Source organism: Euwallacea fornicatus, chromosome 5 (genome assembly GCF_040115645.1).
Source record: "Euwallacea fornicatus isolate EFF26 chromosome 5, ASM4011564v1, whole genome shotgun sequence".
NCBI lineage: Eukaryota > Metazoa > Arthropoda > Insecta > Coleoptera > Curculionidae > Euwallacea > Euwallacea fornicatus.
In genome coordinates, this window is record NC_089545.1 from 661,523 (window position 1) to 678,696 (window position 17,174).

Consider the following 17,174-nt stretch of genomic DNA (forward strand, 5'->3'; position numbering starts at 1 on the left):
ATACGATTCTGATGTAATTTGTTGGAAAGTTTGTTTTCTTGCGAGGCGAGTAAATGCGAAACGAACTGGAATAAGGGAAAACCCTAAGGACGTTTTGAAAAATATTTCTGATAGGAACATGTATATTACACTTATTTACGTATTTTTGTTTTTTATAGTCTTGCTGGAACGAGGTGAGTGTTTGTTGTGCGTAGTTTTTAGATTGCTTCGCATAGCTCAAAATTCCGCCCTAGAGAGACATGAAGCTTTGCTTGTAGTTGATTAGAGCTCTGGGTCTTTCGCAATTGCACACGTCCGAAAATTCAGGTCCCCCCGTTGGTGACGACATCAAAGCCGATATTAAACGTTCGAAAGTGTGGAGAGCATGAGCCTCGCCTTCTGATCCAGCTTACGCACTTAGTAATTCTGCGCAAGCGAGATGGCTGGCATCCACATTAGAAGTCATAGATTGTCGCTCGAAAACGCCTAATTTCTGTATCAAAATTTCAGAAATACACAGCTGCTTCCGTCAGAATTCTCGGAACCTATTTCGCATCTCGAAACGAATCGTTTCGGCATCGGGTTTTGGTTGTATTTTCATTGTCTTATTTAAAGGGCTGTGCCTGCAGGATGAGAAGGCTCTCTTAAGTTTCAAGGAGGAGTTTCAAGTTACGAAATTCCCAACAACCTCAATCAATTAAAAAAATATATATATGATTTTTTTCATCCAACTTCTGCTAAAACGTGTTCTTTATTAGTATTTCTAACAGTTTTCGCGGCAAGCCATTCAAACGTATTGGTCTATACGGCGAGGTGAAATGCGAACTCTTTTTGGCGGTGAACACGGAGTGCCAAAGTACTAATTTCCATATCATAGGGAATTTTCCCTCAAGTAACCACTTGTTGCAACCGTGAAATATTGGTCGTCGTGTTGCAATCAAACCAGGGCAATCCTCCGTTCCTCCTCCTTGAATATGGTGGTGTCTCTCTTTGAGACAGAGAACGAGAGAGAGAGAGAGAGAGAGAATTCGTTGCCGTATAATTTTGTTATTGACTCGTTACTTTTCGTCCCCAGTATCCAGGAGTTCCACATCTTGAACTTTGAACCAACCTGAATCACCCCGAACGCGGCAAACTAAATCTTCAGTCTATGGCACAAGACATTTTCTTTTTTAACGTAATTTATGAGTAACCTGAATAAACAAGCAATAAATCTGAACGTCATACAGCGATATTTTCAAGTTTATAACAACACTAAATTCTTGTGTTACCCTGCTATCCGTTTAACTTCGAAAAGACGGATATAAATTTAAGTTAAACTTTGGCTATACTTCAGATGAGTTAAGTGTTAAATTCTGATTTCCCCAGAGGGGCATGCTTTACCTCCGTTTAGCTGAAGAGGGAAGAGCAAAAGTTTTACATGTGTGTGTTGTGCATCTCTTCTACGGCTTAGATGAGCCCGATTGAAAGGGAATGTAGAGTGTCGCTTGCGTCTTGGCGTCGTTATTAAAGGATCAACCATTCTGGTTTAAAGCATGTTAAGCACCCATTCACGTAAACGGCTTGGGACGTTAAATAGTCCACACGTAAGTAACCTGTTAAAAAATATTTTATTGAAAGCTTTCATGTAGCATAAAGCTTTAGGCTTTTATAGTGAGAACCACGGCAGTTCGACGGAACGTTGATAGCTTAATGTTAATAATTTTTAGTTTTAAAACGCTAAAACATCTCCAATTTCTCAGTTTACATTATAAACGTTTTAGGACGAACCGATGCTGCTGCGATGGGAAGTGTTTGATATTTCAAGCTTAAAAGGAAACATCTTTGAAGAGAAAAGTTTTGATTTAATCGAATTTTCGGTTTCACGATTAATCGGACTATTTAAATCCGGCAACACAAACAGTCACAAGACGCTGCCTTCCTGGGGATTTATTAAATATTGATGCGTGATCTTTCAGTGTCCGCCTTGAAAAATCCAATTTAGCTGAAAGTCTTTTAAGCCTCAGAGGTAGTTTTCCTGGAGACGAGAACCAATACCAATGCTTTTACCAGGACTAGGTCAAACGGGGAACTTTGAAATCGAATTTAGCGCAGCTATCTCAGTTTGCTTCCCGGATTATTTATATCGGAATATAATATATGTATATTAGCTTTGAAGATCGCCCGCAAAGCATTTCCCATTACAATTCCCATTGTTAAAAGTTAATCAGTGTGGGTGCATACCATGTTGTTAAGCCGTGTCAGAGATGGCATATATCAAAGGAAGAAAGAGGAGGATGGGGTTTCTTCATTTATCTAAAACGTCGCTTGTCATGTCCGGTACGTGAACTGTGTCAAATTACCAGTCAAAATAATTACGGCTCGCCCTGTAGTTGGTGTTAAACCTGTTTAAATTGAGACGATGGAAGTCGTGATACATGGAAAGATCGTTATTAATCGCTCTTTTGGGTTTTTTTTTTGACGCCGGTTTGGGGGACGAAGAGAAATATGATTTAAGTTTGTAACCTTTGGCGTTTCCGCAAAAGCAGGCGCAACGTGACACGAGCGCAACATGGAAATTCGCAAGTAAATCTGGTTCGCGGTCGTTCCGTTGTGCCATGGAAAGATCCCAACACGCGGTTTTAAGCGTTCAGATCTGGAGCTTCGTGGCGCGACGACTCGCTATTTCTGCCTATTACGCACATGCTTCATCGAGATCTTCCCGGTTTTTATCATGCTGCAATTCCATAAATATTAATAGAACTTTCCTATCATCTTTGGGCGTTACTTGACCTTAATTTTGATAAATGCGTGGAACATACTATTACGGGTGAAATCAATAAATGTTAAACTGATAAACTAGACAGATTATTAATGCGGATGGTACCATCTAAAGAGCCGCATCGTACAAGCCGGAAATTTTGAATCACCATTAGGTTGTAATTAGAGAAGATAAATCAGAAATCATCGTTTTCGAGAAGCTCGAGAATGCGTGGCTAATTCTTAATGTATTAGCGGGATGTTTTTTAGAAATATATAATGAGTGTTGGTTTTGCGGAAGGAGACTTTATTTACTCTTCGTACGCGTCTTGGTACCATTCTCCGCGCGAAGATCACTGAGTTAATAGGACGCATTTCTCCGAGTCGCAAAAGACGCCGAAGCAAGACGTGGACGTTTGCGAAGCGTCGAAGACCTGTACAATTTGTTAATTTAAAAATCCTATCAAAACTTTTTGAAAAAAGTGCCCGGGATCCGGGGTAGTCCCCCTTTGTTCAAATAGCGCTGAAATGGAACTACAAATTTTCACCCAACACCTTATTTAGCATTATATGAACAGAATAGTTCCTCTCGTAAAGCTCCATTAAAGCTCGTAAAGCTCCAAACCGTACACTCCCCCTTTCACAGTATCGATATCAATTATCCAATTAAACCGAGTTTCAAGTGGGCTTTATTGCAGAATATCAGCTTATTGTTTAACTAATGCCTGAGCCAGAAGCGAACTTCCAGTTGTATTCAATTATCCATCGTACTCCGATCTTGAAGAGCGGTATGTTGCTGGTTTAATTTAAGAAATCTATTCGGCATCGCTTTGTAAGTTTATACCACCAAGTTGCAATTAAAGAATCCGATTTATTTTGCCGCTGAATGTTTAGCGATTTTAATCCCCTTGATTAAAATCGCTTTTTTAATTAAATTAATGAAATTTGAGGCTCAGTGAGCACACATCCCCGCAATAACTCTGACTAAGCAATAAAAAAAAAGTCTCGTGAGACCTACCGCATTTCTATGATTGGATCTACCTTCTTTTTATTACCCGATTGTGTTTCAAGCATGTATTCAGAGCCATAATAATAATTTTCCTCTCCAGTGCGCCTGTCACTATTATCTTCCTGCAGCATGTAATTATTATTCCTAAAATTGATTCAGTCTGAAACTTTGGACATTTTAACATTCATAATGAATCATGTCGAATCAAGCCAAAAATTTTCCTCGACCCTCACAGGGACCCACCACGTTTATCTGAGAACCCATTAGCTCTTCTCTATTCTTTAAGAGGCGTGTGTAACTATCTGAATATATTATTGCCATAAAGATCAGAAAGCAATAATAAAGCCCTTTGTTCCTGCTGTTACGGTTTCAATGTGTGAATCTATTGTTATAGGGGATTGTGTTTGCCATTGTTTCCTCTAAAGTCATTTTTCTTTTTGCAGCTTTGAGTGCTCGAAACTTCTCAGTTTCAGCTATTACGGCCGTGAATATCACGATTTGATCCTATCAGAGCGGTTTTTGCCCGATCATTTCAGTTCTATTCGGTGGCGCTTACACGGATCACAAATTACAAAGTGAACTCCCGCAGGTAAAGATGAACCAGCAACTTGTAAAAACTAATTGATGTAACTTTCACGGCGGTCTTGTGTATCGGGCTTAAACCGATTTATGTATGCGCATAATAATGTAAATTTTGCAACGCGAGGATGGTAATTTCAGAGTCAAGGGTAGTACCTATTGCAAAGATTGATGCAGGACTTAATGAGTCTCTTCTGAAGCTGCACCTGAAGGGGGTAGTCCAGTATGACGGGTCAAAAAATTGTTTTTTTTTTATGGGTTTTTCGATGGTCCTAGATTTAATATTTCGTGGTCGGTTTAGACGATTCCTTATATTTCGACTAATAATAACGTTTCAAAGCAGAGGCACTAAGAACGCTCACTAGGGATCAGGAGTAGATAGATAGGGTAAACATTGAGGTTTTTCCTACGCATGTCTATTTGAACGTTCGTCTACAGTATGATCGTATAGAACGTTTCATTTATCAACTATTTGTACAAATGTAGTCACAGACGAACGTCGCTAGAATTTCGAACAAACTGCGTCGAATAGTCGAAATGTGAATCGAAAACTACGACTCTAACCTGCAAAGAAATGCAAGATTTGTCGTTACATTGCGGATTAGCGACTGAACGACATTCTTATTTAGTTGAGGACATGCATAGAACAATATAGGGTGCTTATTGTTATAAATTTTCTATGGACGAAAAGCTTCAGCATCACCTTTGTCTTGAAGATGAAGGCTCGTGGTGTAAGTGGCAACTGCACAAAAACAAGGGAACTACGTATTCTTATGCACCTCCTTTCGGTGAAGGTCCAGTGAAGATACTCAACAGGTGTTATTGCTAATATATTAAAATTTGAGCCAACACGATCTTCTCGAGAGACGTTTCTGTCTCAAGCGGTAATAAACCCTTGGAAATGGCCATCTGTACTGTTGCACGTATATTTCACAAAGGCCACGCACCAATTTTGAAAATCTTCAGAGACCGTGAGATGCGTACCTTCTTCACGAAGCTTAAATTTCGATCGTTGGTACAATAACCAGCTCCTGCACCGTCCAGACCAGCTTTGATGTCTCTAAAGAAGCTGACATCACCGGAAAGGAGACCAGGACAGCTGAAGAAGACTTGCGATACAGAGGAGGGACTTGCGTATGCTCCTGGCATTGCCGATTAGTCGCGAAAGGAAATTTTCTTTTGAGCTTTTCATTTGAAAACTTTGAACGCGTTTTTCTCAAAAGGACGTTTTTACACCTGACGTTGGTGATTACTCAAAAATGGCTGAACATATCGATTTCAAACTTTAATACGATATTCAGCATATTTATGACTACGGTTCGTGCCTCAACCATGTTAATATTTTGATTCTAATGAAACTTTTTGTGACTTTTTCCAAAAAATACCGTAATTTTGTAACTTTACCGTGAAATTTAAAAATTTCGGTACGGATTTTAGTGACGGGGATAGAACAAGAGAATATCTCTCGATTTTCTAATTCAGATATCTAGGAGGAAGGGAATTACCTGCGGCGGCAAACCTGACATTTTTTTAATTGATGTGAAATTAGCTTTATAAATAAATAAACATATATTGTTATTTAAAAAAATTCATTCTGTTGTCCTAAATCATAAATTTCCGAGAAAAAAGTTCGCCCAGTTCTATGAAATAGTTAAAAAAAAAAAAAAAATTGAAAACGTTCTCATTTTTAGCCGTTTGCACTAGACTACCCCCTTAAAAGATCGATAATAAAATTGCCAGAAAACCCTGAATTCGGCTTTTTAATATCGAAATGCCCGCTTTCCCTCCACGTTCTACCGCGAAGGTTAGTTTAAGGTCAATACAGATTGCCACTTAAAGGGAAAACAAATACGGCGCTCCCAAACATGGGTCACGTCAACATTCCAGACATTCCACTGCGCACTGTTTAGCGCCAGTTAACAGAGATAATCTATTTAATAAAGAGATAGCTCTAAAGTAAATAGGTCACTGTGTCAAAGATGGCGCCTCCGAGCTTCAGAGATATCCACATTCCCCACATTCCACTGCGAAGTGTTTAGCGCCCGTTAAAGGGGATAGCCTATTTAATAAGGAGATAGCTCTGAAGAAACCAAGTCAATGTATCACCGTAGGTAGGACAGAGTACCAAAACAACCAGATAAAGATGGCATATGTACCGCATAAACCCGACGATTGGTTGTTCGCGTCCGATCGTGAGAGCAGAACAATTCGTCCATCCTAGTCTCCAATTTCCAGGTTATACGACTGAGAGAGACACAAGATGATAATATTTAGGTCCTTCTCCCAGATGTCTCTTGTTTCGTTTCATTATAACCTCAAAAATATTTGATTTGATTTAGCTAGATCGTTATGTTGCGTTACTTACAACTTAAATATTTGAAACGTAACTAACTCAAGTATTTAGTTCTCACTGTGTATTAATAAATGTAGGAATCGATGTTGCCTAATACCGTAATAAGCAATTCAATTTAATCTTAGGAAATCAGCAAAATTACTTTAAGGAAGTGGATGGTCGCTTCATTGTACGCTGTGAAAGAGGTTACAAAACGCAAGACCTAGTGGTAACTGAGCCTGTTGTTGCATTTTCGATTAGTCTTGTAAGTGAAGTGTAAAATTCTATTCTTAACACACGGTAAATCCTCATTTAATGGGAAAACATTGCTTTTAACACGAATCTCTAATTAAATGAGACTTTGGGAGATATGCTCCTGGGACGAATTGACCTTTTGGAAAAGCTGAACGGGGAATCATGAAAAAAGATGTAAATAACGTGTGAAAAAATGAATAACCTCCAGTTTTGGATGGATGTTTCTCTAACCTTAAGACAATGTTTTCAACTTATGCATGAACGCATTGCTGCTCATTACCATATACGTGTAAAGGAGATCTTGAACACGAACTTTCCCCATTCATGGGTTCGTCGGGGTAGTGAACTTCTGTGGGCATCACGAAGTACGGATTTAAACCCACTAGACTTCTTTTTAGGGACTTTCGAAGCGATCGATGCACAAATCCGTACCTAACAGTAGAGTGGCATTATTGATCAATGCTCGAGAATGTGTAAATATAATCGGAAGCAATAATCAACGCTTGTTCAAGTTACGACAAAATTTAGGTTTAAATCCGTTGCCCTCTTAGAGCTTAAACCCGGGAGGCATGTCCAGATGCATCTAGGGTTAAGGGAGCAGATTGCTCCTCGACTAAAATCACAAAAGGCGTTAAAGATACATAATAACATCTTGAATATGAGTGTGAGCTCTGTGAAATATGGTAAGCCATTAAAATTACATACGAGACGTAGGCACTTAATGCCAAAACCAGAGTTGTTTAATTCCTGCTTCAGTTAAGATTTATTAGAGACTGCTGCTATTTTTAACGTTTGACAAACGGAAAGCCGGCTTCAAAGTATAAATCGAAATGACTAATTTGGCTGAAGAAGTGTTTAGTGTTTGTTTTGGAGTTTAGATACGTTTAGTCCGCACAAGGAATCTAAAAATACGATATAAATAAAGAAGAACGTCTCTGCGAATTGTTTTAGCTCGGTTTACTCATAGAGCTCCTCAATAATTGCAAGCACATTTGTACAAATCGATTACAAAAATTATTTTGTACATATCTGATTTTTATGTAATATTTTCGTTCTTACAATTGGATTGCAACATAGTCTTATCCGGGGGCATGGAATGTGGAACAATAACTAAACAGAGGCTACGGTAGCTGACCCCCAGATAATGACATTTCCAGTAGGAATTGCTTTCGCATTGTCCGGTTTTGTGGGCCCGATTTTCGGAAAGATGTGCAAATTTAAGCTCGATTATAAAGTAGAGCTTGAGATAGATGCAAAAACTGGTTGTCGTGTTTTGCAATTAATTAAGCGAAAATGGAGAAAAAAATGAGCTGTGCTACGGTTCTTCGCGTTAGGTTCAGCTCAGAAACATTTTCCACTGGACCTGCGGTAAATTAAATTTCAACATTTTAAAAGAACGTTAACGTCACATTGTCTTGTCACTTTTCATTTCAACATCTGACCGCTCTTCTGTGAAGAAACCGATTCCCCGCTGATTTAGAATCGATTCATTGTCTTCATAGAGAAACAGTCAGGCCTAGGGGGCTTGATCAGTAATTGACTATGAAAATTATACGAATTCAGGGACAGTTACATAACAGAGCTTTGTTTCAAGAAATATGTAATTCCTTATCGATTCAGTGCCTATAAATAAGTGGTTAGTGGCACGAAACCAGGGTTCTGGGAAGGAATGCATAGATACTCCTAATGCCCTGAGATACCTATTCCAAATATACAAAGCCATATTTTACAATCTTACCGACACATATAGAGCCAATCTGCCCACGAATGCGTGTCTAGGAAGTAAGAAAAGGATGGAGTTTCTTGAGATTTACGGCAACGAATCTACACGAGGTAGGTATACGGCTCGTATAATATCCTGGTACATTTGCATGTATCTTGAGTGTATGTTCCTGCTATTCCTGCTATCGCTGCCAACAGAGCAGTTTATATAAGACAATTTCAGCCGTTTTGGTCTAATTTTTGGATCGATAAATTTAAATGAAAAAGTCACTAAAACCAATTCTATTGAGTTTGATTAGTCAGCTGTGTAGTGTTTATCATGCTGACACGCACGTGGAAATTAATTGACCATATTAAAGGGAAGGTATTGTTGTGGCACGTGGCTTTCGAGGAATGTTTAGGTACGAGACGGCACCCTAGCACCAGGCTGAAGAGCATCTGGTACACACAAAGGCGATTTCTTTATCCTGAGACTAATAATAGAGTTACAACGAGCGCTCCATGGACGTTATTGTATTATATCTTTTACCATAAACCTGGAACGTAAAGAAAACCCAGGGGTTCGTGGCCGATGTAAGTCCCGCGTTAGATACCTACACACGAAGAATTCAACATGCTGGTCACTTCCAATTATCAATGGCAAATATGGAAATTTCTTTCGTTCGGTTGTTGGATTAATCCTTTAAACCGTAAATTACAAATCCAACAAATGACCCTGTCCCTACTGTTTGTTTTCGCGCTAAATCCCCTACAGAATAGTTTAGACGTGAATTGTGGGTGTTTTAATCACCTTAAAGGATTGAATATTAAACTTTAATGGTGTTGCCTCTTTTAGGAATTAAAAATTGTAATCCTTAATGGAAATATAAAATATTCATTATGATGTGGGTGAAATTTTAACAGACAGTGCATATGCTCCAGAAGAAAGTCGATCTTCTCGTTTATTACTTCGCATTGTATATGTTCGTGTTGGTCCAATCTCTCCCTGACTGGCTCTTTAGTAGGAAAGATGATGAAAACATTCGTATAGCATGTTTTCGTCGGCACTTCCTTTGATTAATTTAAATCACCAAACTTAGCCACAACAATTAATTATCGCATTTTAATTACACGCTTGATTAAAGTTGATTTGTTAAATCACATATAATATGCATTAATTAGTTTGTGCATCTTCAAATAAACTCTTTACGACATTATTTGGTGGAGCGTTGTCTGAATGTCGAATGGTTAAATGTTTCCACAATCGGCACAGACACGCGGACCGAGATGGCCTTAGACGGGTGTCTCGTTGGGGGAGTTTTCGTTAATTCATCTCGCAATAATTCGCTCGTTACACAAAACCAGGCATTTCCTAACTGGTTGCGTAAATAGCTATTACTTTTCTCAACTGCAAAAATAATTCCCTCACTAAACTCGAACAAAACAAATCCGGAACTTCGGTTACAGAAAGAAAAACAGAAACTTCAACAATGGCAAATCCTTTCGGTCCCGGCTAGCTCATAATCTTCGTTAATTAAATCTCCAATAAAACCTTTATTTGTGTTTTTTGAGGAAGCAGATCTCGGGGACGTAAAAACTTCCGCAAATAGTTTTCTGCGAGGTTTTAAAACGAAATGGAATGAATTTTCCCATAAAAAGTCGTATAAACATGAGCTGCTTTTACTTAGAGGTGGATTTAAGAAATATTCTGCAGAAGGTAAATTCCTTTTTAGTACTTAATTAAATTCTAGATTACCTGTCTTTCATACTGAACCGTTCCATTAAGTTCCTTCACTCTACTTGATAATATAATCTGAAAGGAACGAGTGTCATGTTCATAAAAGCAGATGTCTTGAGAGCTAATAAAGTTAAAGTTTATAAGATCATTTGCAGAGACATTTATACAATACTGTCTAACGCAGTTAACTCCTTATTGATAGTCTGCGATTATCCTGTCAATCTTGGAAGGGGAGCTACATCATAGGAAACAGCTATGCAATCTTTATTTCGCTATATTTCAGAGACCCCCTCATCTCCTAGAGAATTAATGATTTACTTCCCAAACTGACACTTTTACATTAGTCAAGGTTCCTAGACGAATTTTCTCTGAGGTTAGAGGCAAGGAGAGACTTGGAAAGTCTTAGGAAGAAGTAAATGTATTCACATTTGTTGGCGTATTAAACTAAAACTACTTCATAAATTGGAGTACAAACTCGAATTAGGCATTCTGGGGCATCGGATAAATTCCGCTTTTATTGCACACAAAATATCACGTGAAGTGATAAATGGGCCTCAAATTAAAACTATAGATAAATATGGGTCGCGGCACCAACTGGGATGAAACGATGACATTGTCGCTAATTGACGATAAATTCGTAACCAATTAGGTATATTGTTAGTTGTTGAGTTAAATTGCGACCTTCAGATGGAAAAATCCACTGTTTGAGTTATTCGACGAGAGCTTCAGTACCCACACAGCTTTGGTTCTGCAAGACGAAATAATTATCATCTGTTTTTCAAGTCGTAACATGTGCCTTTTGTTATTTGCATATCAAGAGCTGGATCTAATTCGTGTTTTGCCTTTTTTTCAGAACGAAGACAGCAGTGAAATTCCTCAGACCCCCAATCATGCATTTCGACGTAAAACTTTCAAGAAGCCCAGACCGTGTCATCTCTGCCATCAGCCCATAATCAACGAGGGATCTTGCTGCAGAGGTGAACTATTTTGTCTTATTTTTCCTATTGTTCAGTCGGCATTAAAATTTCAAAAGTTGCCCTAAATTATTATCTTTGCATGAGGGGAAAAGAGTCACGGGAGAAAAAGTTATTTCGACGCGGAGAAAAAGGACGAACAATCAATGTCTCGAGGGAATAATTTCTTGAGACTTGTTTTTTTTTTTTTTTTCTTTTTTTGAAAACCTGGAGCGTTGCGCATACCTTTATGGTGAGATGGTTGTTATTCCAATTAAATTGCTGGCACGCCAAGAGAAAATCCATTGATAAGAGTGCCATTATGGGTCAGGAGCGCGCAAATTTCCCTCGAAACTTTCCGATTCAGTTTCCTTTATTGACGTTCACGCCTGTCCTTATTGCGTCCGCTGAGAAGTGAGGGCCCCTGCTCATACTACACGGCAGTTTTCTTCAAAGCTGCAAATTTGTCTCGTGTAATGCCTAATTTCCACCAGGTGAATAGCAGTAATTTTGTGACGAATCACAGTTTACGCATATAATCAATCCTGCATTCATCATCGAGAACCGCGCAACAATTAATTAATTAAAATCGCCTAACGGCAACCTTTTCTTCGTCTCAAATTTCTCTTCTCCACACTAATTTGACCGCGTACCTACGTGATTTTCATGGTTTCACAATTTTCAGGCCTACTTCCTAACGTTAACGGTTATTTCACTTGATAGGTAACACACTAATTAACCTAACCACCCAATTTTTAATCACTCTTCCTGTATTTTGTTGTTCCTACACAGGATTCGTTATATTATCTTTCAATCTCATACCTCTTATGGCTTTACGAGGCTGCGATGTATACAGAGTTTAATTAATTCCTGCCTAATGGAATATTGCATCAATAGAGTACATTATGTGCGATCATGATGTGTGATGAAAATCCGGTCCAATTAGTTTAGTATATTCCATACGTTTCTTAATTATGTTTAAGTGGAATAGCAAGCAAGTCCAAATTGGAAGGGGATAGAGTTTTTTTTTTTCATTCGTGGGAAAACTATTTAGAACGAATGAAACATTGATGAATTTTGTGGAATTTGGCACGAACCTTTAGATCCCATTGTTGGAAACCAAAATTCACTGCGACAATTTCTCGACTAACCAATAGATTAGTTCTACATGCAGAACAGCTCGTTGTTTTGTACATTAAGACTATTTGCAAAACTGGGAGCTATTAATAGCAGAGCCGGGTAACTTTTTCGAATATTTGACTTTTTAACATCATTATTAAATCCTTAAGAGGTCATAGCTCGCGGTATCGTTCGGTATAATCCGCATGAAGCTTAACTTTAACAGATTCCACGGATGCCTGTGAGAATATCCAATAATTCATAGCAAGATCACAAACGCTTTTTAAGAATATGCAATTACCCTGCTCGGTCTACATTGCCAATAAATCGTGTTGACCCCTTTGAGATCTGAGCACGATTTCCTTGTCAAAAATGGCAACTGGGGTATTGACATCCCGGTATTAGCATTAGGCCGTTTGTTTCGGGTATGAAACGTGCTTGATTAGCGGGATTATTCATGGCAGGCTCTTGTAACGCTTGAAAATGCAAGAAAGGTATTCAGTGTAGTGTGCAATTCAGCTCTTCGCTAATTTTGATCTCTAGAGACTCGAGAAGAGTACATTGTAAGAAATCGAACAAGTATATTCACGGAGAAATTGTGAAAACACCTTTCTAAATTTAAAGCGATTGCTCTAACAGTTTGACGGGTCAGGGACTGCTTCAGGTCTGCACCCTCATCTTGCTTCTCGTACAAAAGTGTCCTCCGCTTAACATTTAATACGAAATATATTTTCGGAAGATTTAAAATTGCTGATAACACTTCGGCGATTTGAACACAGACATCTAATGCAAATCAACCTCCTTCGTAGTAAGAATTGGGTCGTAAAATATGAATTCGCTACCTGTTGAGCAAGCTTAAACTTAATCTGTAAGCTAACAATTGCTAGCCTAAGCATTGTAATTTTCGTTAAAGGCCAATAGGACTGGCGCCATTCATAATTTACGACAATCGTTAACCTACAATATCCCAAGATTTATGAACAAATATTCGGAAAAAATTGAGTGACTGCCACAGAAAACTATGCCCATAAGAACAAACCCATGGGAATGAACCCCAAGGATTTGCTGAATCGAGTCTTATGCACGACCTTTGCAGTGCCTGCAAATTCATAATAGACAGGACAAAACGTCCGAGTCAATGTTCTGAGATGTTGCTTTATGCGTTGCACAGATAGGACTTTCCTGGTGTGTTTTATCTCGTGTGTGTTCAATACAAAAGGAACTTCTTGATTGAGTCGATTTTCAGTATAAAAAGCTTTAAAATGTCCCGTTATTTCGTTTAAAACACTCGAAACCCTGTAAAACTAAAAACAGGAAATTGAATTTCTCAACCTCTTCTGTAAGAATGCAGAGCTCCGGATAAAATAGAAGGCGTGTTGCAGGTTTTCACTTCCGTCGTTTTCAAATACTTTTTGCCCTTGTAGACTTTACAATACTGCAATCTGCGTCTTAGCAGAACTCACTTGAAATTGCCTTTTCCCAATTTAATCCAAAGATTTCTAGTAGGAAACTCCGTTAAAAATTACACGTGGTTTTAAAAAGAAGTTTTGTCCATTTTGCTTTGTCAACTAATAATGGACAATCATTATTTGTATGTTGCATAGAAGCGTATTTTCCTCCTTCAGATTGATTGCCAACCAGGGCTTTTCGTGAGTAATTGACATAAATTGGCAATAATTTAGGTTCATGTAACCGGTGGTTTTGTAGGGAGATCTTTCATTACTCGAACACCGCCACGAAATGTAAATGCGAGTTACTTATAAAACGCTCCAAGACAACATGTTACCAATTCGTTATTGCGGTATATCAAGTCTTTGTACCAGACTTTTGCAAAGTTTCTTATCCACCTACGACAAACTTACGAGGTGCCCCTTTGTGGAATAATACGTCGTTAGTAATGAATTATTAATAACTACGATATAGTAAACTCGAGAAAACCACTCACATTCAAGTGATTTAGAATCTTGCATTTTTCGACGTTTTGGAGTAGTGAGTGCATTAATAAGGTTCAAAATTTAGAGTTAAAAATCAATTTCAATTATCTCGGAAACAGCTACGTGCGAGATATTACTGAATTTAGTTGAAAAGTTCGTCCTCTCATGCAACCTCAACATAATTTGTGTTATCCCATTTTATTGTCTCAGAAAAGGTTTTGTCGTGACAGAACCGACATTTTTTTCTCTAAGTTAATCTTTGCTATGTTTTTTTTGCAGTGTGCAAATACGTCTGCCACAAAGTGTGCGAAAGCAAGGTAAGTCAAGTTCTATATTACTAGCACCAATCAATCAAATGAAATGAATGAAATTGATTATGCCACAAAGGCAAATCCATAGCGTCCAGAATTAAAATGACCTGATGCACAGTATTGTTATAAAATGATTCCTCAACTTATGGAAAAGACCATACGTCTGAAGATGCAAATAACCTGAAACTCGGGGTCCCGACACACACCACTTGGCACGTTACTAATAAAAAAATCATCCCGCTACATCTCTAGCAGACCCTTCCGACGTTACGCCCATCACTATCGTGGCCTGTAAATCTTCCTGCGGCAAGTGAAGGTGAGTGTTATGCAACCGTTCGCACTGCGGTGTATTGCGGTTTGCCTAATGAACGACCCCGTCGTGAATCTCGCTTACAAGTCTAACGTTCAGTAAATTTGTTCTCACTGCGTCGATCGCCGATGCCGCGCTATACCGGGGCAACACGGAAAGATATCGCATGAGAGCCCTATAAGATCAGTCTGCATGTGGGAGTGTCGGCAGTGAAAACGAAACACTGAAAAGAGCCAACTGTGGTTAGTTAGTAGGTGCAGTTGAGAGGATTTTATGATGTATTGAAAGATGGCGCTACGAGTTAGGGACTGCTGTGATTTGAATGATGGTTAGAACTTTTAACTCAGAAAAGAAGACTCTGGAAATTTGATTGATGTACGAAGAGAAAAATTTCGTAGGTTTCCGACTTAATGCTGGAAAGGGCGCTCGGGTTGGTTGTCAGCGTGCGGAAATACGTTAACCTTGTCAGAAATATTTTCTTCCTAACCAATCAGGCCACAGTATCTCAAGTCCGCAGAATACACGAAATCCTCACATGTTGGCCATCCATAAATCTTCTATGTAATTTGTTTCATCTATGATTTAGATGTACTGTGTGTCTCTGTCACCTATTAAGATTCTTCCTTTATACGTCGTAAGGCGACTCCACATGGTGTAATATAAAATATCATTCTATTATCATTATATACCCAATCTTTGTATTTTTGCTCATAAATTCTCCCACTTTCAACTTCTTCATCCATAGTATCGCTTCATCCATTATTCTTTACAATAAAGTTCTTTGATACCGTTTTAAATTCCACTCGAGTTCCTCTCCTATCTTTCGCCCATATATTCTATTACAAGTGACACTTCTCGCGGTCACGAAAGCAGGAATAGTAGTGTGGTAGAGGAAATCAATTACCTCATGTTATCTTCCGCCTTATCTGGCATCTGAGTCCCACTATCAAGATAAAGTGGGCCGATACAAAAAACAAATTACGCGGTCAGCTCTAGGCTTAAAGGACAGGACATCAATAATGGACTTTTTTCGGTACTTAATGGTTTCGAATTAGAAGCAAATTAGAGTTAATAAACAATTTGGCCTTAATCAGTTTTTATCTTTTGCATTTACAAACTGTAGGCTCTATACAATCGCTATTGATTTACTTAATCACTGAAAAGCAATGTAAATAGTTTTACCTGATTGAATTTCCTTATCAGGAATTAAGAGTTCCCCTTTTTCGTTAGTGTTTATAAACATCCGGGATACTCTATTTACTCGAATTTGTTGACAAATACTATAATTCTCGACCCACCAAGACGAAGTAGACTGCATGTCTTTCTTCGCCTTGTGAGCAATGACAGGAATTCAAAAAACCCATCGATACCAGTTAGTGGTAAATTACCTTTACCTAATAAGTCAAAGAACCCAATGCCGCTTATCTCGATTACCAAGTACCACGAGTTAGGATGTTGACTCTAATGCCAAAAGACCGATGGTTCGTGATGGCACTTCTAGGGCAAATACAACAATATCATTGCAGGATTTACGATCTGATGTTGGTCATTAGTATAGGCATTTAGATTCCTGCCATTACTTAAATCCTTAATAACGATAATTCCGAACCCCGAAGGGAAAAGACGGAATCTCTCTGGAGGTTGCAACGATACCAGGTCAAATGGATAACTTCGGATCGGGTTTCGGGCTGGACGTGACAGCCTATGGTTCATTATTTTCAACTAATGCTTATCGGTGGTGTCAACTTCGGTTCGTGACGAATACCATTTTAATACGACAGCTTGTCGCTTCGGTCCAAGACATTAGTAGAGTTTGATTAATGACTATAAGAAAGTTGCCTCGGGAGTTAGAGCAAAGGCGGCTTCATGAGAAAGCAAAAAGACGATGTTATTTGCGTTAAATTAAAATAAATATTAAAGGTTTAAAGTTTTCAAATGCGCCGGAAAGTTGTTTTTGTACAATTTTTGCTGCTTTTCGCAATTTTTTCTACTTTCCTCCAAAATCATATTACAGCACACTTCCACCATCATCGTTGCCCCAAGGCATAAATGAGCTGCCACTGATGAACACTCCTACATCTTTCAAGGCCAAGGTAATAAGCTTAGTCGCACTTTGCTGAACTTGGCCAATAATTAATGGTTTTTGGCAGACATAGAGCACGGGCTGGGCCGTGCAGTAATGGGGCTTTCAGGCTAGATTAGCAGGAACTAATCA

At 38.6% G+C, this 17,174-nt stretch overlaps 1 protein-coding gene across 9 annotated transcripts in view; it reads left to right on the plus strand.

Moving 5' to 3' along the window:
• The window catches only part of by (blistery), a 101,868-nt gene that overhangs the window by 27,386 nt on the left and 57,308 nt on the right, over positions 1–17,174 (plus strand). For 6 of the 9 annotated variants that reach the window (XM_066282718.1, XM_066282722.1, XM_066282723.1 and 3 more), the window contains exons 1-4: positions 6,728–6,757; positions 6,808–6,903; positions 11,186–11,309; positions 14,618–14,655. In XM_066282718.1, the coding sequence (XP_066138815.1) occupies positions 6,743–6,757; positions 6,808–6,903; positions 11,186–11,309; positions 14,618–14,655 (273 nt within the window). In that variant the 5' untranslated portion in view covers positions 6,728–6,742. Of the gene's footprint in view, positions 1–158; positions 174–6,727; positions 6,758–6,807; positions 6,904–11,185; positions 11,310–14,617; positions 14,656–17,174 lie in introns of those variants that run through there. The other 3 variants (XM_066282721.1, XM_066282733.1, XM_066282720.1) reach the window with 2 other exon arrangements.